This window comes from Spodoptera frugiperda, chromosome 26 (assembly GCF_023101765.2).
Source record: "Spodoptera frugiperda isolate SF20-4 chromosome 26, AGI-APGP_CSIRO_Sfru_2.0, whole genome shotgun sequence".
In the NCBI taxonomy this organism is placed as follows: domain Eukaryota; kingdom Metazoa; phylum Arthropoda; class Insecta; order Lepidoptera; family Noctuidae; genus Spodoptera; species Spodoptera frugiperda.
Genome location: NC_064237.1, coordinates 12722061 through 12749793, shown reverse-complemented (window position 1 = coordinate 12749793; position 27733 = coordinate 12722061). Strand labels below are relative to the sequence as shown.

Sequence of the window (27733 nt, the reverse complement as noted above, 5' to 3'; positions counted from 1 at the left end):
TTATTTATGTTATAGACCAGGAAGACACTTTTGAATGTCAAAGCAAATATTAAAAATGTCAGTCTACTAGTCCTCTAGTTGCTCTATCTGCTCGTTCCTATAATGTAGATTCCTATGGCGAAAAATGAGCCAGAAACTCTGTAGGTCACTTTTTCCAATCGGGTTCACAATACAATTGTTGGTTACATTGTTTCCTTTGACATTTAGTTTGGACGCACAATACTTATCGGACATTAATGTAACCATCAAACAAATTCAGAAAGTTCCCGATAATAGTCTAATATTAGAAAACGGTGTGAACCATGAAAGCAATCCAAAAACCTTTTATTAAAGTACGAACACATAAAAATGCATGAAACGGAAACATCCTTTTTGAAGTCCTCACGCAGCCTTTTTTCAAAATTAGGGTCCGTTACATGAATGGGGGCAGCCCTATCGCAGGGTTGCCAAATTCCCCTGTCAGTGGCAGAATGAGTCGGTTTTTAGGTCAGTTATTTTGAGTGAAATAGCGATATGTTGACGACGTTCTCATTTGACGGGAAACGTGTATAAGTGGGGGTTTTTAAGTAAGCGTTTGCTGATGATTTTAAGCATTTCTGTTTTTGAGTTTACACGCTTATTTTGTACGTGGTGTCGTTAAGGAGTTCTTGTTTGTAAGGCGTGTCAAATATGTCTTGGTTTCTTTATAGTAGATGCTTCTGTTATATGTGTAATGTTTTTGTGTGTTTCTACGTCATTATTTGTATTAAGTTACAGGTTTGGGGGTTTACGAGTTTGTCTTGTTAGCTGAATATATATAGATACCAAGCTTTTTAGGTATATCTAGATATACCTACATAAAACGTTTTAGAAATAGTATCAAAATACAAGGTGTTGTTTATTTAATTTGTAGGTAGGTACTTTGTATGATGCTGTAGCTTTGAATCTTTTGACTTAAGATAAAGTTTGTTATATTGATAGAAACAATTATTATTTTAGATAAAGTTTAAAATAAAATCACAATTCCTCCAAATAAAGTCAAAATAGCATAAAAGAAAACCTCGTTATACTAAATTAATAGATAACATTGGTGTTCCTCAAGGCACAATCCTCGGCCCGACGCTTTTTATACGACAATTTCACCAAAAACAAACTACCTACATAGATAAACGAAATATTTATGAAAAGACAAATGTTTGCAATAAATGAGAGTGAAACCTCCCTCGCGAGGACAGAGGAATTTTGGGTCAGTTGTAACATGTAACTATGTCGTTACGTCTGTATATATATTTTGTTATATGTGTATATATGGAGGGGAGACCCAAACCCCGATATTTAGCGGACATCTATGAGTTGTATCACAATATACATGTCTGTATGTTTTTATGTTGAGTGTTTCAGACGTTTTACTGTTCTTATCTGCATAGTGAATAGGAATTTTATGATAGATGTCCTTGATTAGTGGATTGGGCGAAATAATCATCCATACTATTATATAAATGTGAAAGTGTGTTCGTTTAATTGTCCGTCTTTAATGATAAAACGGAGCAACGAATCTACATGATTTTTTAAATGGAGATAATTAAAGGGGAAGAAGAAGCCATAAGCTACTATTTGTCCGCTACAACACTTCCTTAAAATAGGAGGTGGAAGTTTGTATGGAGCATTTCACAATGTTCAAGTTTTATTATATATTATTATATATTCGCGCGGTGGCTAAACGCAACGTGTCGCTGGTTCGATTCCCACACGGAACCACTCTTTGTCTAATTCACAGATTGTTGTTCCCGGTCTAGGTGTCATGTGTATGTGAACTTGTATGTTTGCAAACGTAACCACGACACAGGAGAAAATCTTAGGGCAATGTTTGAAAAAAATGATTTTCTACAATGGAAATTAGTGTCACTCAATTCATACATTTGTGGTTAAAAAAAAAACAAACTATCAGTAGCAGACCATTCTATAAAATCGCCCTATTTCTTCTTCAAAGCCCTAACTTATATAAGAAAAGAAACAAGAAAGACCTACACGTGCTAGAATTTTTGTCGCATAAATAACAGTTCCCTAAGACATCTGGTATAGGCAATATATAAAAATATATCTGCCCGTTTTTTTGTTCGTTGATGGCTTACTTTCATCGTGCGTGTTCAAATATTTTTTGCAGGCATTCAGTTTTATAGGACGCGAAGCCGTGTACATGTACAACCACCTGATGCCGATCGTAAAATTTTAAGGGAAACGTTTATATGTTGGTAAAGGCTTTTTTCTACGTATTTGAACACAAAGGGTGTTTAGTATTAAGTGGTGAAGTAATGGGGTTTAAATGCGGTTTTGTGTAGTTTTGTTAGTGTCCACTGCTACTAGTTGGCCGCGCGGTTAAACTGCGTGGAACAAGGTTATTTGTCTTTTGTTTCAATAATTTAGTTTTCACGATATTTTTTCTTCTCCTCCGATTTATTTCGTTGTGGGATCCAAAACGGTTGCAACGGTTTGGGAGGTTGTGGTGGACTTGTCGCTTTAACGATATCTTATTGTCTTATCTCATATGCGTTGCAAGCAGTTTGAAAACTATCCCCTTCATCACCTAAAAGCGGCCGCTAATTCCGCGCGCACTACAACACTTGAAGATTATTTTGCAAAAGTAAACAATACCTAGATAGGTTTCTGCTTAACCAACGCAAATAATACATTGTTCAATGGCCTTGATTCTATATTTAGTACAATTATTGTAAACATAATATTAAATTGGTAATTCAAATGAGGAGACACAGACATTATACTGTCAAACAAATAAATATGACAGTCAGCCATTAGCATAAACGCCAGCAAATATTAAACAACAAAAAATCTATCGATACGAAGTAATAGAACTTAAATAAAATAAAAACAGATTTAATATTGACACATACATAAAAATACAGAGGCCCTTGGGCAGCAGTGGCTATTTATCGGCTGTTGATGTTGTGTGATGTGAACAGAAAATTTCATATTTTGTGACCGTTGTTGTGTGAGTGAAGTTACTGGAGGCCTAATTACCTCCTCATTCTTTCCAATCCCCCAATCCCATAAAACCCTTAAATTCCTAAGCTCTAAAAGGCTGGCAACACATTTTTAACGCCTCTGGTGTTTCGGGCGGCGATGATTGCTTACCATCAGGTAATCCGTCTGCTCGTTTACCCGCTTACACCATAAAAAATATATATTTACCTAGCTACATAGGATACATTTATATTATTATGGTGCAACATTAACAGGTCAGATGCTAATGTAAGTCATCTGCATGGTGTAATGTTCTTTAAATGGATGCTCGCCGACAGATGATGATGATTATGATGACAATCATCACGCTATTTGTGTGAAATATTGTGGGTGTTATTTTTAAGACTGTTTATGCTATATTGTTTCTTTCGAGATTTGTTTTGTTTGTGGATATGAATGCGGATCATAATAACTTGAATTTGTCAAAGAAAAAGTTACGATCGATAATGTTTTCAAATATTGGTAAGGGTTATAATGAAAATAAAGGTTTGAAAACAATTAAAATTTCAGAGATCAGAAAATTAGAGAATTGCTCTCGTAATTTGTTGACAAGCAACTTGACTAGACTACTACCAGTAGCAAAGCAAAAGAGTCTCATAATCTTCTAATAATGTTAAACTTTACGTATGATAGCAGCATAATAGTCCTTACTATATAAAAATAAAATTAATGCTAAGTCGTAGATAAGTATTCAGAACAAAATATTACTAAACCTAAATCCCTAGCAATGATGTAGATTGAAAGATCAAAGAAGCACTATAGAGCTGGAAAGTCGATAACATTGAAGCCAGGTAAATGTGTGGTAATACTAATGCAAATAAATATCAACCTAAGTACCATCGTAAGAGAGGATATAATGGCTTGGAGAGAAAATATTCTGTTCCTACAATCTTGCATAAGCTAGAATAAATCACTTGCACCATTAGTACCCTTCACAAAGAACATTTATTTATAATCAGAAATAAATAAACGTATATACATAGACAATCATTTCTGTCTATGTAAAGAGCTTGCCCTACAGGCACTTAAGTAGTTGGGTAAGACAATATCCAAAAGCTTTAATCACATAAATGTGGATATCAAAGTAAATTCACCATACACCCATTATAACAAAGAAAGACATTAGTTTTGGAGGAAAGCTGTATTAGTTTCGAGTCATAGACGGGGCGACGACATCGCGCTCGCTGAAGAATAAGTAAGTAAGTGAGTAAACCGTGATTTTTAGTTAAAAGAGATTAGTTCCTAACATCAAACCGAAATTCTAGATAAAGTTTTAGACCAGATAAATTCAACAAGACTTTACACAATTCATGAAATAAGCTGAGAAAGCAACCACAAAATGTGCAGCAGCGCGACAATCGCCGCGTCGTGTGTCGCGGAATGCTGCTCATCAATATGAGCCTCTAGCATGGCTTGAAACTGACCGAATTCCTCGTCAAATAGTTACGTGAGTAAGCCGATAACATAATAATTAATTTAGTATGTCTCACGAAAGTTATAGTAAAACAAAATGTGCATTAAAGACCACTCAATAGAAAAAAAAACCCATCAACTACATTACACGAATCAGAGATCAAACCCATTTGACAAGACGACGTTACTGAGCCAAAACAAATGCCGTCAACAGAGTCAAACGTAATAGAGCGAAAACAGGAAAGCAATTAAGTTAAGTGTCATACCTTCCTATTTACCAATCATATAAGGATATAACAAAAATAGGCTTCCCTGAAAGAAGCGTTTTCCTTGTGGGAAAGAATTTAGTTGGTTATTATAATGGGGCTGGAAATGGAAAAATTTTGGTACAGGCTGAGGTTATGTTAGGTAAAATAAACGGTGATCGTTATTTTTGGAGACAGAAGCGTGGCTTTAAGTTAGTTAAGTTTCATAAGTTGTTAGTGAAATTGTTGTGAGAAGTGTGTGCTTATATCTGATGATTGCGTTATCGAAAACTGCTATTAATGTTTTGTAATACTAGAAAATCTATGCATATATGTTGAGAATTATAGCGAAGGATACAGTTATTTGGTTATTTCAGGGGGCAAGGCGAAATTATCCAATGACTTTTGACTAAAAGCGACCCCGTTTATACTCCTGGTTTTCGAGCCGGAGCCCCGGTAACCACAAGGTTGTCCACAGCTCCGGACTAGGCATCAGCCCTAATAAAAGCCAAAATACTACAAATACAAAAGAACATCAAATAAAATACACAAGAAAACTAATCTGACGTCACGTCTCACAGAATGCTCTTTCTACGTGTCGTCCAGGTGTTCGCAGGTCGACCATACACTTACTTCGATACATCGCCCAATCGATACCTTTTACGAGACTCCTAACAGGAAAACCGGCTATTCACCCTTTCACTATTTTTACTGTTCTTTGGAAAAGGTCAAAAAATACGAGCTTTAGGTAAAATATAGTCGCTAACCTTCGTAAATACTTTTCGACTAACACTTGGTTGTAAATCACAGTTTGTTCACGTTTGTTACTCTCCGATAAATTGGACAAAGGTTAGGTAGGTTTATTTAAAGGTGAACAAATTTTCTACACTTTTATGGTTTCATATTCATACCATGGGTTCGCCATACCCATTAAGAGTGTAACAATTATGCTAAACATAGAGTTCCATGACTTACAATACCGATAACCATTTGATTTAATGACACTTTTTCCCACTCCTTGAAATTAGGACAGCATACTCGACAACCTACTTGACTACCACAACAAAGACGAAGCAGTGTATAACAAAATTCTATGCCAAATAATCCGCAAAGTTATATTATATACTGATAGTTATTTCTAACCAAAAATAGCCTTGACTTTACTTACACAAAGTCCTAACAACAATATCATACACAATGAACTTTCACCATTAACCCAATTGGTATAATGTTGAAAATCAGTCAAGCATCAGTGGCTAAGCCTACTAACTGAAGTGCCCCATTAATCTATAGTGTGACCTCGACATGGGCAATTATTTACCCCTGTACTAGCCAATACAAAATCTCATAGAGTTCCGATCACATGGGAATGTTTTCCCATTATTTATACGTTCATAATAAGCCCTTCGCCCCAGTGGATATATTTCATACACACTTGATTTATTCTGGTGTTTCGATCTAGTGGTTCGAGGCGAGTCTGGCTGGACACAATTTCCTGGGTCAGCCATTTTGTTAGATCAAACAAACTACACATTTTTGTTTACAAAGTTCTCGTTGAAAATCGTCTCAATGTTGAAATTTTAATGTTCGTAATTTGATGTATTGTTCTTTATGAGTTATTTTTAGGGAATTCAAGAACTCATACTTTTTTATGGAATAAAATGGGAAAACGAGCAGACGGTTCTCCTGATGGTAAGCGATCAACGCCACCCATGGAAACTCGCAACACCAGAGGAGTCACACTTAACGTGTAGTTTGAAATTTTTACAAATGCTATAGTAATTATTGTCATAAGTAGATATCTGTAATGTTGTAAGAATAATAAGGCAACTACTGAATAAAATTTAAGAAAATACATTTGTATACTAATTATATTCTATACAAGCATTTTGAAGTTACTTATTTTCAAACGACACCCTATACAAATAAAGTTGTTTTTAGTTATAATCATCTAAGTCACAAAGAGGTTTCCAATTACCAGATAAACCGGTCAATAAATTGTGTTCTAAAAATAAAATGGAGGACAAAATGAAAAGCTAAATATACAAAAAGGAATACCAATTCTGCTATCTATAATCAGAACGTAATCGATAAGCATTGATAAGGTTAGCCGTCCACGATAGTCTATAAAACTGTAGATAGTAGACGAATTAAATAAAATATTTAGCAAACGTAGAAATCGAAATCGATACTAACTCAAAAATCTTCTGTATATAAAAACGTCTCGCCTTTAATCCCCAGAGGTGTAGGCAGAGGTGCACTTTACGGCACATAATGCCGCTATACAATGTATACGCACTTTTCACCACTTGTGTTAGAAGTCCCGTGTTGTATACTAGATACAATTCCAGACTCCGTGCTACTACTGAGAAATTTTCGAAAAACCGAAAAAAACCCAGTATTACTTTGCCCGACCCCGGAATCGAACCCGAGACCCCCTGTCCGACAGTCGTACCTGCAACTCATTGACCAACGAGGCAGTCAATATATAAAAAAATGGAGTTTCTATGAAAGATTGGTTTTAAATTAGGTATCACAGTTTGAAACCAATCGTTTATTGTATTATGTTCTATTGGTAAAAAATCCAAACGAAAAATCCAATGATAGTTACTTCGAAAGCATATAACACAGATATCTACACAAATAAATTGCTAGATCAGCCATAACAATCGCCGATGGAGATAACAAAGAACAAAAAATACGTGCAAATACCATTTCCCAATATTCCCAGACTCCATTTTTCACTATAAAATGTACAGGAATCCGAAATAAAATCCAGTAATAAGCTTGGAGCAGACAGATGGGAGGGTGCAGGCAGACAAAATAAAATCACTACGCGGCTGCATTTTTTTTTTTAATGGGACGGGGGCGTTTCTGCTTTTATTTTGTATCGTAGCTACGTACTACGCTGTATTGTATTGGCATTGGCGCTTCTAGATTTTTATGTCTGTGTTGAATTATGTTTTGCTTTTGTTTTTCATTATTTTATATTTTTTTTCTTTGTTATTAAAGGGTGTGTGAAATTGAGTGTGTGTAATGTGTGAAGTCTATAATAATTGTTTACTGTTTTCAAGGTATTATTATAGTTTTGTACCTAGAAAATCAGTACAATGTATGTTTTATGGAATAGGGGCAAACGAGCAGACGATTCACCTGAAGGTAAAAAGATTAGCGCCGTCCATAGACACCCGCAACACCAGAGGAGTCACAGGTTTTAAAAGGAATACGCCCTTGCTCGAAGGTCGTATCGGTTTTATTCAAGTTTGTTCTGCTTATAACTTCCCTAAATCATCGTTATAAAAGTTGGATAAATGCTTAGAATTATAACAGTCTTTATATAATTCTAAGCATTTATAATGTAGTATCAATAACGTCATCATCGACTCAACTGACTGCACTATGCTCACTTACAACTCTGCTTACTCCACAAAAGATATACCGAATGATCTAACTTTAACATGACATCATAAACTACTGTTTCAATAAAATCACTGTCTCAGATAACATTGAATTCTTTTCAATCAGATGCATGTAACTTTGGTATATGTTTACAAGGTCAAGAATTAAGAAACATATGCGTAATGACGTCATCACGGTTAAAATTGTACCGTAAACAGGATATTTGGTTACAATTACTGTAATTGGTTAAGTTTCAGTGATTATTTAGTGACCACAATTTATTATTGAGTTCAAAATAACTTGTAATGTTATCGGCTTACTCACGTAACTGTTTGACGAGGAACTCGGCTAGTTTCAAGCCATGCTAAGAGGCTCATATTTATGTGCAGAATTCCACTACCCACGGTACGATGATTGTCGTATAATAATGTTTAAAATCAGATGACATAATAATTAATTTAGTATGCCTCACGAAAGTTACAATAAAATTATAACTTGTAATGGTGGTTGAGTACATAGCAAGATGCGTATAGGTACTATTTCTGTGCGATAACAAATATCATATGTCGTATTCCAGACCATAATCTACCCCTGTTTCATAACATAGCTACTCGTACATACCACATCTCTGGTGAAGAAGTACCCTTATTGTTAGTCGCTTTAGGTATTCAGTAAAATGATCAATAAATGGATAACACTACCTACTTATACTTAATGTTGGTAAAATTTAAGTCGAGGAGGTGGCAACTAAGGCGTCTACTATTATTATTCGCAACATAGCTTACTTTTTTATCGCGGAGAAAATGTAGTGTAGGGGCAATATACAGGTAATTACTATTCCCATAACAACGAATGAAGTCGCGAGAAAAAAAAACTAGTTTATTGTATAATGATATCAAATAAATGACCCTTCTAATCTTTATCCATTACGGTTACTACGAGACTCTCAAGTAAGTGATACTTATCATCGTGCGAAATAGTTTCTTTTAAGCCCGTATTGTTTGTTTTTTTTTAGAATCCGTGGGATTGTTTACGTGGCGTAAAATAAGACAATAAAAAACAACAACAACTCGAACATAGTACCTCCTCCTGTTATTGAAGTCAGTAAAAATAAAAATAAGGAGTACATATCTGACCACCTACATTCCAATTTCCAACCAATTAATATCAATAGAGAGAAAGAGAGAGAATGAGAGAGAGAGAGAGAGAGAGAGAGAGAGAGAGAGAGAGATTGAGAGAGAGAGAGAAAGAGACTCCACTGCTGGACTGTGGGCCTCCCCCGAAAAAAAGGGATTCGTCATAATCTCGGACTCGTCACAATACGGATTTTGATGAAATTAGGTACACAGACATGGTATGAGCTGACTTGCGTGATAGTATACTTTTTATCCCACGGGAACGTGGTTGAAGCCTCTGGCAGAAGCTAGTAAGTTTATAAGAAAACACTGCCGCTTTGTCTCTGTTAAAAATGTAGTCCCTCATTAGTCAAGTCTTATGAAACCCGCGAGAAGCATCGTGCTATCACACAGCTAGCTAGCACCACATTGATATAAATAAAACGCACGCATTTATAGAACACCTCCTTACGGCAGTCGTAAGCGCATTCTATCGTCTATTGACAGTTGTTTTCATTGGAATCGAGTTGCCAACTTACAAAGCAAATTTTACCCTGAATTCTGGGAGAATTATTTTGTCAAATTGAATAGGATGGTAAATAATTTTCCAATTATATTCTTTTTTATAACTAAAAGTCAATGCTAAACTAATTCAAACTTAGTTACAGACAAAACAAGACATGTTTTCGATCAAATAAGTTTTTCCAATAATTTGCTTGGATAGTAAGCTTGACTGGTAAGCAATAATCTTGGGAAGTTATTACTGAAACTTGGTAAATAAGGAAGTCAGGGAGCTATTGGTTACTTTCGTAAAGATTACTAATATGTGTTTGACTTTTATCGAAATAATAATTTGTATTATTTTCCTTGCCTATGTAACTTGGTTTATAACTTGATATCGGTGGAAATATAATAATTTAGTAAATAATTATGTCCCTAAGGATATATCTTAGCCCGCTGCTACGGACTACCTAGTGGGCTTACTACATCAATCATTAAAAGATCATCAAGGATCATATTCATGAGCAGTATTCCGTGACAAACGACTTGGCTACAAACTAGTCGAGTTCCTCGTCAAACAGTTATATTAGTAAGCCGATAACATAATAATTAATTTAGTATGTCTCACGAAAATTATAATAAAATGAGACATACTTTAGACGAAATTACGTAGAATTAATCAAAAAAAAATTTAATCATGTATTTTTTACTTTAAATTCTTTCATCCTAACTTCCCTTCTTTAAAGTTGGTTAAAAATCACAATTATTAAAAAAATGCATTAAGTAAAATAAATAATTTCCCGTCCAAATCTAGGGAAATTTCAACGCACCCTGGCAACACTTGCGCGTGGGCAGCATTTGTTTGTATTAGTCAATCTGTTTTGAGTGTGGTAACCGTCGATTCACGCACCGTTCCTTACCGCTCGATTTCATAAAAATATTTCAGCTGATGGCGGAAACATGAATGAAAAGATTTTCAGATCTAAAAATTGTTTTTGATTTATTTGAAAACGTTTTTCATTTTGATTGAGATATGATTCTTAGGTAATAATAGGTCTGCATCTGTTTAGATTAAAATAGATAGATGTGTATATCTATAGTCGTGTTTAGTTTGGCTAATGCCTTGAATGTAAATTCTCTAAAGTGAGATTAGAAGACAAAAATACCAACGAGACTTAAGATTTTAATTAGGAACAAGGTTCTAGTAATAAATTATCAATCCATTAGTATATTATGATACGTTGCATGAGTTTATTATATCGAAAGTTACATGAATACGTACATACATAATCTTATGTACAACAACGCCAACGACAACGGAACGCCAATTGTTACGTATCTTACATACTGTTTTTTCATCTATTATTATTATTATTCATTCATATCCGTCTAGTATATTTCTTTCGTAAATCTACTTTCATCCATCCTTTCTACATGTCTAAACATACATATCTATCAAAACATACATAGTTACAATTTCAAAACCAACATTATAATATTTAATTATTATAATACATTTGATAACTATAAAATATTATTCTCGAAGAACGAGTCACAATTTGCCAACTAAACCAATTCTCACAAGTACTCTTCACACGTTTACAAAGAACAAATCTTGGAACTAAAAATAGATTTATGTTTCTTTTAACGTCAATTTGTGGTACGATAAATGATACACAGACACGTGATAGTATTGTTCTAAGTAACATAGTAGTTAGACAATTAGTAGCAATAAAATTTAATAACGATCATACTATAGATTCATCAGTCACACTGTTTTATATAGATCCACAACCCGCTACAGAGGTAATTGTTAAAAGGAAAACGAAAGTACAAATCATAATGAATCCTACAAATTAAACAATAAGAGGCACTTTAGCATGAATATTTGTTTTAAATATATTACAACAAGAGGATTGGCTGTTGTTGGAAATTTTCGAGCACACTCGAATTTAGCAACGGCAAAATATTTTGATAATTTTGATGAGGATTGAAATTTCATTGGAGATTTTAATAATTTCGTTGTATTTGAAATTGAAGATTAAGATATTGACAAAGGTTTGGTAGTTAATATTGTTATGGAAGTGAATTATGAACGCTGTGAAGCGTAGAATAATGCTTTACATAATCAGTTCCGAGTGAATAAAGGTAAACATTATAGTACTGTTAGAGAACTCAATACGAATGTAAAATTATCAGCAGTTATTGGCCACGTAATACAGGGAAACGTGTGATTCTAAAATATTATTACAAAAGTAGTGACTAGTAACGGTATTAATTTATGGTTTCGTTTGTACAAACTGTGAATAATGTTTAATGTATTGTAATAATTTCACAAGCCATTTGTTTGACATAGTCATTGGTTTGTTTTAAAGAATATCGTTTAGAAGTAATGTTAGATAAAATTAAGTTTAAAAAACCCACTTTAACACACATGTTTAAACACGTGTAAAGTGCGAACCTCATTTTTTCGAGTCGGTTAATATACCCAAAACTGAAAAATACTGTGCTAAAAACCATATCAAAATCGGTTTAGTCAAACGCGAGATAAACATATACATACATACAGGTCAAAATGAGAACCTCCTTTTTTGAAGTCGATTAAAAATGAGTATTAAGTAAATTGTAAATTATGTGATATATTTTTGTCAATGGTTTTAACTTGCTTATTTGCTGTGGTTCTTAACATAGAAAAAATAGTAAGACATGTTACTTCGTATTGTGGGTAGATTTTATTCGTTTTATTTCTTTACAAAGTACCCACACAGTAAAGAAAATACAAGGTTTTCTGACACGTTATTTAACTTTAGACGTTTCTAACATATTATTTTGAATATCACCGTTGACATTAAATGTTCTGTTTAATGGTTCTTTTTAGATCAGATAAGTCAAAAATATTAAATATTAAATATACTAAAATAAAATAAAATTAACATAAACACAGGAACTGATAACACCAGACCAGACAGATTACCTAAATATTGTCCAAATTTTTGGACTGTGGTGATAAAATGATAAACCTAATCCTATACCTAACTGACTGAAAATCGAATCCTGACCAAACTCATTATGAAGTTTTATAGAAAAACCAGAAGATGGATGAAATCACCATTGTGTAATAAGACCGCCCATTGCACACATATTAAACCTAGGCTACTTAAATGTGTACAATAAAAATATATAAATAAAAGATGAACCAAGAATAGTTGACGATGATTTTGATAATGATAATGTAAAACTGAGTTATTTTCACACGATATGTAGTCAAAAATTTTATTTAGTATATTTTTACATACAATAGTGGACCAAAAAACCTATTTGAGATAAGACATAGAAATGTATGGTGAGAATCTCATAATATATTTTATGTTAATTCTGACTTTATTTAGGTGTCTGTTGTAAAAATGAATTTTATGTTCTTTGTTGAGATAGTACGATGATAACTGTACTGATATTATCATCTATGGGAATATACAAAACATAATTTTGATAACAGTAACTATTTGACTGGGATTTTAGAGAAATTGTAAAGAAAAATTTATATTTTTTTCATTGACAACGAACATTCTTGTACTAACAGCTCATTTTCATACAAGAGGGAACACTATATTGATTCAACATGAATGCAAGTGTTGGCTACAAAAAAACTTCCTAAAATGACGTCATTCAACCTGTCATGAAACCTGACAGCTGTCAGTATGAGTAACTACATAATTGTACAATCAAAAATACACCAAATACAGTCAGTAAGAGGGTACAAAATACCACTAGAGTGTAGTAGAATACATTGATTTGACAATGTTTTGTGGCACGCGTATAGGTTAGAACATTAGTTAGGGGAAATACCAAGCAGGTACACCTAGTTAGGTGCCTATACCGTGTATAAAGTTATTGATTACTGCGGCCCCTACAATTGAAATTACTGGAAGTCAAACGTTGAACCCGGCCCGGAATAACGGCGATGACACGTTAGCCATTACAGAAATTAACAAAAATAGGTCGTATATGACACATTTTAATTGACGCAAACGGTAAATTGGATTGGATAAAACTAGAACAATTATAACTGACATTTTGTTAGAAAAAAACAAACACAAAAATATGAAATGGAAAATAGACGAAAACCACGCGGAATCTAATCACATCGATTAAATAAAAATAAAAAAACAGCATACATAATCCCTTAATCGCTGCACGCCCTCCACGCAACTTTATACCTTTGAACCGTTGTTACAGGCACTATTATCCCTTGCACACACTCAGGGCGACTCCCGCTCCCTTGCACTACACATTGTACACTCACTATAATAACTAATATTTTTAAATAAAGAATTTACTCACGCTGCAATGCTTTTTGAAAGCGGCCAGCGTTCCATAGACGCTTGGTACTTCATGTTTTCAATCTGCTTTTTAAGTGCTTCTTTGTCCATGGCTGCAAGAATACTAGGGTCCATCGCGCAGAATCTGTGGTGTAAAGCACGCACACATAGTTAGTACAGGCGTAGTAGTGTGTGTAAGGTACGGCTCGGGTACAGTCGCGTACACCGCGGTCTCGGTACCAATTAATATTATTGTGTTAAGGTGTTTGAAAGGCACGGCTTTGAGGTGATTGGTTTTATTGGCAGTGGCTGAGGTAGTTATTTCTATTGTAAATGTTGGAATTTATAATTCAAATGGGTTTTGATTGTTTAGTTAAATTATTGAAATAGCGTTGAAATGTAATTGTATTTTTTTAATATAATAAACGGTTGAAATATTTAATACCAATGTTATTAATTGATGTGGTAACTTGAAATCACGTCTTGATAAGAATAACATTAATCACATAATTTTCGTTTATAACTTATCAGCATAACTTATTATTCAGTAAGTAGGTAAGTGTTGGTAAAAAAAAAATTACGTATAATACACTTTTTATAGAAACCAATGGTTATTTTTTCTTAACTGAATCATAATATATCATAACACACATGTTATAAACAAAACTAATACACATAAGTTACAACTACAAACTTTAAACACACTAACAAAATCCTCCTCAAAATCCGACACAAAATTAACAAACGAATTGAGCTTATTAATTCTAAAACCAAATAATAATATAAACCTTTATTTGCATTTTAATTTCTACCACCTAACCTAATTACAGAATCTAATAATTTGTTATACCCAAACACTTTTGTCGCCGATTGTAGTATAGCACCATCTCTTTCTCGCATTAGGGGAAACGTGTGTATGTGTGTGTCCGTGTGCTTGGTGTGTAGGTGATGCGCGCGCAGAACTTCAGTTTCTATGACAACCCCTTTAGGAACACTGAAGTTAGCTTGCGCGAAGTTAGTTAGTGTAGTTCTTAATGAAATTAGACTTTATTCTAATTGTGTTAGGGTTTATTTTCGTATGTTTTGTGAATTGTAAAATTAATGAATTAAAACGTAATGGTCGGTAGTTCTTGGCGTTTTGTACACCATTATTCTTTGTTTTCGGACGACTGTCATAGAGGGCTCTGGGTGTATTGTACTTTATTACTTCACGCTTATTCCCTTTTGGGGTAAGCAGGAGTCAACTTTATTGTCGTGACTACCCACTTTTCGATGATTATGTTAATTTTTAATTTAAAATAATTTCTAGACTAATAAAAATGTCTATCGAGAATTTGCAAGCAAAACAATACTTTGCACCTTAAACTTAGTACCTATTTAATTATTATTTTTTATAATAAGTATAAATAAAAACAATTTTGTGTTACTAGAAAATAGCCAAATTTTTTCAAAAGCATCTATCTAATTAAACATTTTAATAACGAGGGATTCAAACCTGTGACCTTGAGATTAACACCCCACTGCTCCCAAGGGGTTAATTAAATTAATCATGCCATGGGCTTGGCGTGAAAATGAGACTCCTTAGCGAGTTGCAAGAATAAAAAGAAAATAAAATGTTCTTCTTTCTCTTTCACACATCTTTATAGTTGTTGGTTTTAATGGGTACGTAGAAAAATTTAATTTAACAATATTTGTTTTTGCTATGAAAGCAATTATATAACATATTTTAAAAATGTTTACTTTTGTTTGGAATTGTTAAAAGTGGATTTAAAAGATTTTTAACAACAACGTTCGATGTGTTTCGTTGTATGAGTGAGGTTACCCTTCCCAATCTTCACAATCACCGATTCCCCGACAACCCTTAAATTCCTAACCCCCAAAAGGCCGGCAATGCACTTGTAACGCCTCTGGTGTTTCAAGTGTCCATCGGCGGCGGCGATTGCTTACCATCAGGTGATCTGTCTGCTCGTTTACCGGCTTATACCATAAAAAAAAAAACTATCTTTGTCCAACTACCTTTCTATGCATGAACCCGTGACTTTCATCTCAGCCCCTCACAATCACCATTAAAATCAAGCAGTAAATAATAAAATTATTCAAAGCAGAGTAAAAACGTGAAATCTTGAGATGATGATAATTAATTACGAACACAATGAACGAGATAACATTTTTATTCTTGTTGGAACAATGGCGGCGTCATGGCGACAGTGGGAGAGAGGTCGGCAGCGAGCTTGGTGGTCTGATTACAATTACCATAGCTTTATATTGGTTAAGCAGATGCAAGGAAAATTGGTGAGAATATGGCTTGGTATTTTTTTGAAGGGGGGAAAATCATCCAATGACTTGCGACTTGCGAGCCGAAAAGGAGTGTCACACTCATACTGAATAACCACCACCCCACAAATTTTACCAGAAATTTAATAGTTTCAATCATCTACAGGAGTCAATGATTAAAACTTATTTTAAAATTAATCAGTATTATGTTGAAATCGGAAGCAATATCCCTTAAAGAGCCCAAAGCCCAAAGGCCTTCGGCTTAGCTTACTGAAGCTACTCCTGTTTGTTGAGCCGGAGCCCCGGTAACCAACTAGGCAGTCTGCAATAGTCAAAAGTATAGCAATATTAATTTTCAAAGTTTTATGCGTCATATGCGCCAGTGGGGTGATATAACCCCTGCCTGAGCCCCTGACCCTACCTATGTGACCCCTAATACATGGGACCTCTGTTTATTAACCCCATCATGAAATTTGAAGTCTAATATTTATACGGTTTCTGTTTTTGAAACCTCCAAAATATACTTCAACTTTGTAACCATTTTATATCAAAAAACAAAAATTACTGTTATTACTTAGTAACTGACAGGTTACCCACCCACTTTCGAACATAGTACCTCCTTATTTTTTGAAGTCGGTAAAAATCTCTCATTTTAACCTTTCAAAGCGCAATGCGGTATACATAACGAAGATACCTAAAGCTATAGGTACCCTTAAGAGAATTAAGTCGTCCAATGCTATAAAATTTTATAGACAATCCAGTAGCTCTGCTTACCCCATACTAGCGATACCACGGAAGGACAAAACTAGATCGTTATCAAGGGACACGTTTCTTAAAACGCACGTCAACCTACCATTTACAATGTCAGAATTCCGCAATCAATTTTCAACCTTAATGTTAAAGGTGTAAGGTTGAAATTCTGTTGTAGGATTTGACAGTATGGGGTACTTTGATGTGCTGTATATGCCTTAGTTTTGTGACAAAGCATTTGAAATGTCACGGAAACCGTCATTGTTAATGGTGCTTGTATCAAGTCGTATAAATAGACAAACTGTTTTTTGTGTTACTGATGTTTTGAAGAAACTGGTTTTATAAGCGTACAGGGTAAGATCGATTTTAATTACTAAACTACCTTTAGACTGCCTTTTTGGTTGAATTGCTGTAAGTGCGACTTTTTGCGAGATTTTTCCAAAAATCTTTACTGGATTAAATATGCGTGATGATAACATTATTATGTTTAAATATGTATATCCTCTGACTGTCTTGTTGGTCGAGTGTTCGCAAGTGTCTCGGGTTCGATTCCCGGGCCGGGCAAAGTATTATTGCACTGTCTGTATTATAGTCTGAAAGCAATAAACTCATAACATAACATCTACTACCATGGGACTTATAACATTAACGGTGAAAAGTGGGTGTACATTGTACAGTGGCATTACGTGCCGTAATTTGCACCTCTGCCTCCCCTTCAGGGATAAAAACCGTGATATTCCAATAAATATATCGCTATAGATAGAAATAGAAGGAATAACTGAATGAATGAATGTCTTTTTTATATAGAGATCTTTTTTCTTGAACTTGAAAATATTTAATTAAATTCACAGAATAATTTTGTAACACTAGTTAAGGTTCTGTCACCCGACAAACAATTACGAGACGACGAGTTAATTCATCAATTTGAGCACTATTTTTAGCTCTCTTAGCTCAGATAAAGTGTCTAAAATTAGAAGTTTCATCTTATTCGCTGACTTAGGAATTTAAATAGAGTTAGTTCAATGAACGAAATGTTTATCTAAATCTATCTATCTATCATAAATGTTTAATTAGTTTTTGTTTAGATATATATTTTATGGTGAAACACTTTTCACAGGTGTATAACGGTATTACGTGTCGTAATGCGCCTCTGCTTACACCTACGGAGATAAAAGGTGTGACGTTGACGTTGCGTTGTTGCGTATATTTTCAGCGATCAAGTGGTCGTAAATGAAACTGCTGAGCAAGTCACAATAATTTCGATTCTTAAATTGGATAAAAGTATTATTGAGTTAAGTTTTCTTAATTATTTAAGCGTCATTAGTAGCAATGTATTTTATTAAAAAAATAAAAAACATTGTCCCACACCAGGATATTAATCTCCTGTATCGTGGGTGCGTTTACAAACATACAAGTTCACAGGCACATGACACCCAGACCCAAAACAACAATTTGTGGATCACACAAAGAGTTGTTTCGTGCGGAAATCGAACCCGGTACACGTTGCACGGCAGCCAGTTGCCCAGCTACCGCGGCAACCGTGCAGTCAATTCGAACTAAATATACTTTTAAAAAGTAAATTACGAACTAACACGCAATGTGTAATATAATTTTAACTAAAAATCTTCTTTAGAAATTAGGTATCTTATCTTCAGAACTAAATAGCATTGTAGACAACAACACATTTTAGACTCAGGTTTCCACAAAAAATCTTGTTCATTTATCTAGACGTACTTAAAAGAGCCTTGTTAGGTACTAGAATAAGGCTTTACTTAATAAGATATTAAGTAACAGATGTCCTTGAATGAAAGTAGCAAAAGCCAAGGTTTCTTTTGTGTGAAGGGAGTATAATCTGTTTATTTGGAAAGTTGGAAGGTATTTTTAGTCATATAATAATGTCAATGAAAGTATAAGGTTCTAGTTTTTTGCCTACGGCGATAGTGAAAAAAATTAAGTGTAAATTACTCTCTAAATTTTTAAATACCAGGGCGGGTCAATAAGTCCGTGACTTTTTTTATTTCTTGTTATTTAATTAAAAAGGCAACACTGCTCCTGTCAACAGGCATCTATCAGTTGACTTCTGGCAAAATTTGAAGAAGCTGCGGCTTTAGGTTTGTCTTTGAGAGCCATTGATTGAGCAGACTACCGCGTAATTTAAAGAAAATGGAAAGAAGTGGTTTTCGTGTGCTCATTAAGCATTATTTTTTGAGAAAAAAACCATTACGCAAACCAAGGCTAAGCTTGATAAATATTATGGGGACTCTGGACCATCAATTTCAATGGTAAAAAAGTGGTTCACAGTATTTCGTTGTGGCCTAAGGAGCACGGAAGATGCTGAACGTTCTGGACGCCCAATTGACGTCTCTACACCCGAAATCATTGAAAAAATCCACGATATGGTGTTGGCCGATCGGAGATTGAAAGTGAGAGAGATTGTGGAAGCCATAGGCATCTCATATGGCTCAGTGGTTACAATTTTAAATGATCACTTGGCTATGAGAAAGCATTCCGCAAGATGGGTGCCGCGATTGCTCACAATCGACTACAAACGCAAACGTGTGACAACTTCGCAAGCGTGTTTGGCGTTGTTCAACCGTAATATGGACGAGTTTTTGCATCGTTTCATAACCGTGGACGAAACATGGATCCACTACAACAAACCACCACCCAAAACAGAGGGTTTCTCGGGGTGAATCGGCCCCAAAGAAGTCCAAGGTGGGTTTGTCGGCCAATAAAGTCATGGCGACCGTTTTTTGGGATGCACGCGGCATTATCCATGTGGACTACCTTCAAAAGGGTAAAACAATAAATGGTGAATATTTTGACAACTTATTGGGTCAATTTAATGTGAGTTTTAAAAAAAACGACCGCATTTGACCAAGAAGAAAGTTCTTTTTCACAGGACAATGCAAGGGTGCACACTTGTGCAGTTTCACTGTCGAAAATTCAAGAATTGGGCTACGAATTGCTACCTCATCCACCCTATTCTCCGGATTTAGTCCCAAATGACTATTTCCTGTTCCCAAACTTAAAGAAGTGGCTTGGTGAAAAGAAATTTGAGTCCAAATATGAAATCATTTCACAAACTAATGCTCATTTTGATGACTTCGAGAAATCATATTTTTGGAAGGGATAAAAAAATAGGAGAATCTTTGGACAGAGTGTGTGGATCTCCAAGGAGAGTAGGTTGAAAAATAAAATAAAAAAATATCCGAAATCCTGTATTTTATTCAAAAAGTCACGGACTTATTGACCCGCCCTCGTATCTTAATAAAAAAGTGTACATAAATACTAGCTTCTCAGCGTAGCCGTGTCTGGATAAAAAGTATGCGTTATTCCAGACTATAATCCTTGGAGCCTGAGAATCCAGTGAACATGGATTCCTATACGTAACTTGTACAGTATCACAGTTTTACTTGTGTACTATTTTTTTCCTAAAGAAGTACAGTAAAGTAAAGTTACATAGTACAGTAAAAACTTAAGGACACTTAGTTCAAACACAGTAGCTACTAATATACTAAATTAGGTATAGGTATATTATAGAGTTTTGAACCAAGCCACATCTTCTGTAACCATTGGTCGGTTCAGTAGCCAACCAATGATTTCTGTATCTGTACTGAATCAATCTTTATTTCCTTACCTACATAGTAAATATCTGTACTGAATGTATATTTTATTATAATTGGCACCCCTAAGCGTTCAGCCATTCCAACTAATAGTGCTAGTCTCATATACTAAAACAATAGCGTTTAGCAAAACTCCAGGTGCAATTCCAGACTCCGTGTTATTACAGTGCATTTTGCAATCGTAAAATACCGCATACTGCTGAATTATGGAGCATTGTTCTGGGTTTCCCATTACGTACATATTTATTCATAAAATAAACTTCAATATTAATAATGAATTTGTACAACTAACAATATGATATAATAAAACATTGATTTTTCTCGTTATTAAGTAGCATGGTGGCAAGCACGATTGTCGAGAAAACAGATTTTGGTAAAATTTTCAGATAGAGCTATGTGTAAGTAATGTTGTTACGCCTTTTATCTCCGAAGAAGTAGACAGCTAATCACACTAATCAGAATATTATAAATATGAAATTTTGTTGGTTTGGATTTTTGGATGTTTCCCCGACAATTACACTGAAACTACTTAACGGATTTTGATGAAATTTAATATATAGACAGCGTATGAGCTGACTTAGGTAGTATGATACTTTTTATCCCACGGGAACGCGGGCAAAGCTGCTGGCAGAAGCAAGTCGTCAATAAAACACAAAACAATCAGAATAACACCGTGGAAAACAATGAAAACTCTTATTTAAACACATGAAACACTGATTACTAAACAAGGGAGCCATCTGTTCAGTAATACTGACAAACAGACTGAACTTTGTTTAGTAAATACAAGTGCATGAGCACTGTACTCGAGCTTCTATGAAAATCTTTGTAAATACTGCCGTGGGAACGTCGTGTGTGAAAGTTACTGTAGTTCAGTCAAGAAGGGTTGGTTAAAAGAGGTACTATGTACTTGAGAGAGGGTTAAGGTCACTTAAAGGGTTGTTAATCTGACTGGTTTTTTTATGGTAAAGGCCGTTTAAGGTAAACGAGCAAACAGATGACCTGATGGTAAACAATCGCCGCCGCTCATGAATACCCGAAATACTAGAAGCGTTACAGGTTCGTTGCCAGCGTTTTGGGTTTTGGGAAGTTTAGGGTTGTTGGGGAATGGGGGTTTGTAAATTATATCATCGTTTGCAGAGAGTTAAGCAATTGTTTGTGGACACTGGTTACTCAAAATTTATTAATGAAACTGGAATAAGACCTAATCCAGTACATTATAAGATGTTTAATTATTCTATCTCCATTACTGAAATCGAAATTGAAGCATAAAAAAATTCACTAAGGTAGAACATTCTATGAATGAAACACACCTCACTGAAGCACATCATACCATTCTACAGCATCCAAAGAATATCACATAACAACTACCTTTGAAACGGTACCTACACGTAACAGCCAATATCCAAAAACAAATAAAGGAAACATGATCGAAATAAATGGTTTGTCAAATAGAATCCTCTCTCTCTGGGTCTGAGTTTCTCTAGAGAAAGCTCTGATATCCATCTCTAGAGAAATGACAGTGGAGTAATATTATCATTCTATTTCATGCGTCTACTTAGTTGGACTGGTTCTGAGAAACGACGTATATGATGAAATACGGAAAATATATGTAAATGCATTTGGCCAAAAAGCCATATAGAGAGGAAGGGTACTAAGTAAGAAAAACTCTGTTATGACTCTTTCCGTTACTAAATAAAATGATTCAAACTTCTTCTGTGTGATCGATCGCCTATATGACATTTTGTCAAGACTGAAATCTATCTCTATGCCAATTTTATATTAATCCGTTTAGTAGTTACTAGTTTCTGCCGGCTGGATATATCAACCAAGAACCTCTTCTTATACACAGAAGGTTTGAGCATTAATAAACACGCTTGCTCAATGCGGATTAGCCATTTCCAACATTATAATTAGAAATTATAAGCCTAAGTTTCCCCACGATATTTTCCTTTACCCTTTGTCAGTGTTGTCTACGTAATCTTAGAAAGTGCATATGACTTGGAAAAAGTCACATTAGTACTCGCCGTTAGTATGTTTCCAACCGGCACCCTCACGCATGAGAAGTGGGCGTCATAAACCTCTGGATCACTACGAAACTTTTTTTTTATATCAAATACATTTAACAATATTCTTACTTCACCCATTTAAGAAAGTTTTAATGATATACAGATACACGTGTAAGTGTTGAATAGGTATGTTATAATACTACTAATCTGAAAAGTTATGCTGAACTTTGCCGAAGATTTTTGGAATTTATCAATAGATTGCTACACAGAATTCTATTTTTATTATGTCAACAAGATCAAATTACTTATACGTGTCGTTTTTTACACTTCGAATAATAATTGAGTCTTTTTTTTTGTAACATCAGAAGTATAAGACCAACGAAATCATAATTTCAGAAATAAATGAGCAAAGAAAAAAATTGTTACGCTTTTCATCCCTGAAGGGCTAGGCAGAGAGGCATCTCTGTGCATAATGTGCACATTATGGCACGTAATGCGACTGTATAATGTACACCCACTTTTTGCCGTTTGCGTTATAAGCTTATAGGTCCCATGTAATAGAGAGTGAGCCTATTATCATATACTGAGCACATTTTTCGAAAAACCGAAAAAAAATCCAATAATACTTTGCTCGACGCGGGAATCAAGTCAAAGAGGCAGTAAATAAACAAATATTAACTAAATTGCTCCAAATGATTGTTTGTATCAATTTTCCATTAAAATTACATTTAGTTAAGACGTGATTTCAAGTTGCCTATATCAATTTTATTACACACAAAAAAAAATATTTCAAGCATGAAACAAACCTTTACCCATTGCCAATAAAAGAAATAAAAAAACAAATAAAATAAACAACAATACTTGAACATAAAACGACTGAAAAATGAAACATTTGCAAAAGGTTCTTACCTCTTCGCTAATTGCTCCTGAAAGTCCTTTTCGTTTCGAGCTTAGTGTCGTTTCAGCTTAGTTTCACAGAGCTTTCAGCCGCCTGAAACATAATTGTTACAATGAATAATTTAGTAACAGCCTACAACCGATGTGAAATGGGAATCAAGGTATATAGGAAGCCTTGTTTTCTATTCATAATAATAATTTGTGATTGCCATTTACTTGGACAGGAAAAGTATTATACCTTTGTTTTGTTAACAGGAAAGTGTAGTAAGGTAAAAGTTATATTTAAATTGTTTTATTGGTTTGTTAGTAGTCGAGTAAAACCAAGTGGTTTTTATGAGAATTAGAAATTAGCTTCTGCACGTGTCTTTGTCCGCAATTCTATGGAATAAAGAGTAAAAAATACCCTTGTTCCAAATTTCATCTTGATCCCTTCAGCGGTTTATACGCAATCGAGTAACAAACACACACACAAACTCACAATATTTAGTATTTATAGTACCTATTAGTTAGATTGCTTTAGAGGCAAAAGAGCTGGTGGAACACCTGATGGTACGAGTGATCACGTAATCAGAGCCACTCATGGACATGGATTTTTTTTTGGGTGAAGAGGGACGTATTCGACGGATGGAGTCACATGGTTGTACTGAGTTACGTTTATGAGTTACATTATCGACACACATTATTAGCCTCCAAACACGTATTATAAAAATTACAATTGACTCTCAGTTCAACACACACAAAATCTTTGTATACATTAGAAGATACTTATATGTATGTTAGCAAATGTACTTCAAGGTGAAAACTTAAATATTTATGAACAGCTCAGTAAAGTAGTGTGACGTCGTCCTGTCTGTCTGTCTGTCCGTCAACAATTTGATTCGGTTGTTTAATCTTTAGAAATGGTATTTTTGGTAGGTTTTGCAATTGTGTTTATTCCGAGGTTTCATAGTCGGTGTTGGTAGATTTTCATGAAGCTAAAGGGCTACTAACTAAAGAACTGTTTTTTTATGTTTTTTTGCGTATTGACATATACATAGAATAGAATCAGGCGTTACTTTGCAAAAATCCATGCTACATTAACAATATAATAGATTATTTAGTATTCATTCCGTTTATAGGTGTATTTTTTAAAATGCGGTGTGTGCAGTACCGCTTTTCCGCCCGCAATTAAATGCTCATGCAGTAGAGGTGCAACATATGCATGAATATTTAATTGTTAGTTATTTTTAACTGTATCGTAATTTCTGTAAAAGAAACTATGAATCCAAATTATGAAAAAAATGTTTAAAGATTAGGTATGAAATAAAACTATTATACTCGTTTTATTTCATTGTCCTTCTTTGCGTATTGACCAGACCACAGTAGTCACTAACCACAATCAGGCCACGTACAATTATTAACACTATTAATATTATTTGGCTTCTGCTAGAAATAGTAATCATCGTCATAATTATCATAGACGTCCATTCATGAACAATCAATACCCCTATATACCTACTTTGCAGGTAAGAAAATAAAGATTGATTTAGTACAGTGCCCTTAGTATAGGATTGCTTTACGTTTGAAGTAATCGAAACAAGAGCGCGAATTACTTTAAATGTAAAGCAAACTTAAGGTTACAGTACTGTGAGATAGTACTTAATTATTGGTTAGTTACTGAACCGACCTATTACAGAAGAAATGACTTGGTTAAAAACTATACATACGAGTAATATACTTTAATATAATAATAGCGAAATGAATGAGTTTCATTTCATATTCATTTCACCTTTTGCTTCGAAAATAATACAACTAAACGACGTAAATAGGTGCTGTGACTGCTTAGCGGATAACCAGGGCTCCAGTTTGAAAATCAGGAGTAGGAATGGGGTGGTTTTTAGACAATAAGACTCTGTCACACCCTCTTGCCTCGCCCAAGGCGGGAGAAGTCATTGGATGATATTCCCTCCTCAAAAATAAAAATAGACGTAAAAATCTTCTAAATATTCTCAACCTAAAGTAAAGCAACGTCACGCCTTTTATCCCCGAAGGTGTAGGCAGATTATGACACGTAATGCCGCTATGCAATGTACACCCACTTTTCACCATTTGTGTTATAAGTCCCATGTAATAGAGGGTGAACCTATTGCTATATACCGGGCACAATTCCAGACTGCATGCTACCTAAAGTAAAAACAAGCATAAAGTAATAATAAAGAGATATTATTTTAATTATACCCAGTCCACACCTGTACTAGCGGAGCTGCTATTGTCTAATTTCCCTTGGGACGGCGTCGCCCTTGGAGACAGATAGTGGCACTCTCACCTTGAATGCAAGTGACTAACGCAATATTTTAAATATATAATGATACCCTGCTGACCACTGTAGTATGATGGTGGAATTTTTATTATGTGAAAGTAATATCGTAGGTTTTTTGTTTGATATAGTTGTAGAAAATAAGTTTAATATTTGTACACCGATTTGGTTGAATGTATGAGACATTTATTAACATAAAACAGCATTATTATAACTCCATTTTTTATTCATAGTTTTGCCAAAATTGGTCACAACTGTTTTTTGCCATTTATGATATAAGTCCCATATAATAGGGAATAAGGCTTAGCCAGTAGCCATACATTAAAATCTGATCCAGATACAATTTCGGACATCGGGCTTAGTAGTTGAAAAATCCTATACCTCCGACCTACGAATCGAAACTAAGCTCTCTTGCTGGACAGCTACACGTGCGAAAAGTCAATCAACGGAATAAAATACTAAAATAGTACCTTTCAAAAAGTACTATACAAACAGACAAATAGACACACAGACTAAACTCCAAACAAACAAACACAAAACGACCAGTATTCACGGAATATTGAAACAAATCGGGGATTTTAAAATATGCAAAAAACGGCAGCGTATGAAACGCGCGACGAATTTACGTGATTTTTTGTCAGTTTTTGAACCAAAATATACGTATTTTTTGTACACACAGCGTTTCTGTCGTTTTGAATAATACAAACTATTGAATAGAGATTGATGAAGATTGATATTGGATAAATTAATGATTACTTTGTATGCATGTGAATGAAAATTGTGATTGTGTGAGTGTAGTAGACACTAACAAATGGCTTACTATGAGTTTGTTTTACGTGTTCGTCGCAAAACAACCAATCAGGGAGCCGAATGTGCTCTCGTGTCGGTCTCCTTAAAACAAGCTCGTATTAAGCCCTCAGATTTAATTCCGTTGCCCATTTACAATGTAACATCAACTTTTCACCAGTTATTTCATAAATATAATGTAAAAGGGGGCTAGCCAACGTAATGTACTCGTAAATACTAGTTTCATGAGTCAAGACCTTCGGTTACAGTAAACCTGTTTCATTGAATAGAAAATACTAAGGGCTACTGTACCTACACATTACATCAATTGACGAATGCATGCACCCTTCAAATGAATAGGTACGTATGACATACGGTTGACGCGACGTTGCTGCAACGTGGACGCATTTTTTATTGTTTCTACGCAAGATGCTAGCATTCGTCTTTCATTCGTCATTTGAAAAATACATGCGTATGCCATACGGGTCGACGTTTGGCCGCTATCTCATCTGATGGTAAGTGATGATACGGCCTACGACGGAGCACGTCAGCCCATAAGCAACCTATTCACTTGGGCTTTAAAGACACCTGAGTTATACCTATTAGGAAACACATATTATACAGAATTCAAAATAAAACACTTGGTTTCTATGGAATTATTGAGATAGGAACTCAGTGCCTAAATAATAACACCAATTATCTGGTTAGTTCAACACATTAAAAACAATTAATGATACCAAATTCCTAAAACATAAATAATCATAACTCAAATGCTTATGATAGACTACTGATCGAGTGTCAAGTCGAGTAAAGTATTATTGTGGTTTGATGCTCTGTGTATGGTAATAGGCTCATTTCTAATTACATGTAAACCACTTCTGCCTATACCTTCCAGGGACAGAGCTGCGGATTATCTAGCGGGTTTACCGGGACTGCGGCTCGAAAAGCAGGAGTAGGAACGGGGTGGTTTTTAGTCAGTAAGAGAGCACTCCAACTCGCCTTACCCAAGGCGGAAGAAGAAACTGGATGATTTTTCCCCCTTAAAAAAACACCTTCCAGGGAATTAAAGTGCAATGTTATATTTCATA

General features: G+C 34.7%; 2 protein-coding genes across 5 annotated transcripts in view; both read right to left on the bottom strand.

Moving 5' to 3' along the window:
- The window catches only part of LOC118264327 (uncharacterized), a 419163-nt gene that overhangs the window by 139826 nt on the left and 251604 nt on the right, over positions 1 to 27733 (bottom strand). The gene's annotated exons all lie outside the window — the stretch shown is intronic.
- Positions 1 to 27733, bottom strand: part of LOC118264070 (guanine nucleotide-binding protein subunit gamma-e) — a 47344-nt gene that overhangs the window by 18705 nt on the left and 906 nt on the right. For both annotated transcript variants that reach the window (XM_035576412.2, XM_035576413.2), the window contains exons 2-3: positions 23576 to 23657; positions 14033 to 14155 (exon numbers count right to left, since the gene is read on the bottom strand). In XM_035576412.2, the coding sequence (XP_035432305.1) occupies positions 14033 to 14145 (113 nt within the window). In that variant the 5' untranslated portion in view covers positions 14146 to 14155; positions 23576 to 23657. The remainder of the gene's footprint in view (positions 1 to 14032; positions 14156 to 23575; positions 23658 to 27733) is intronic.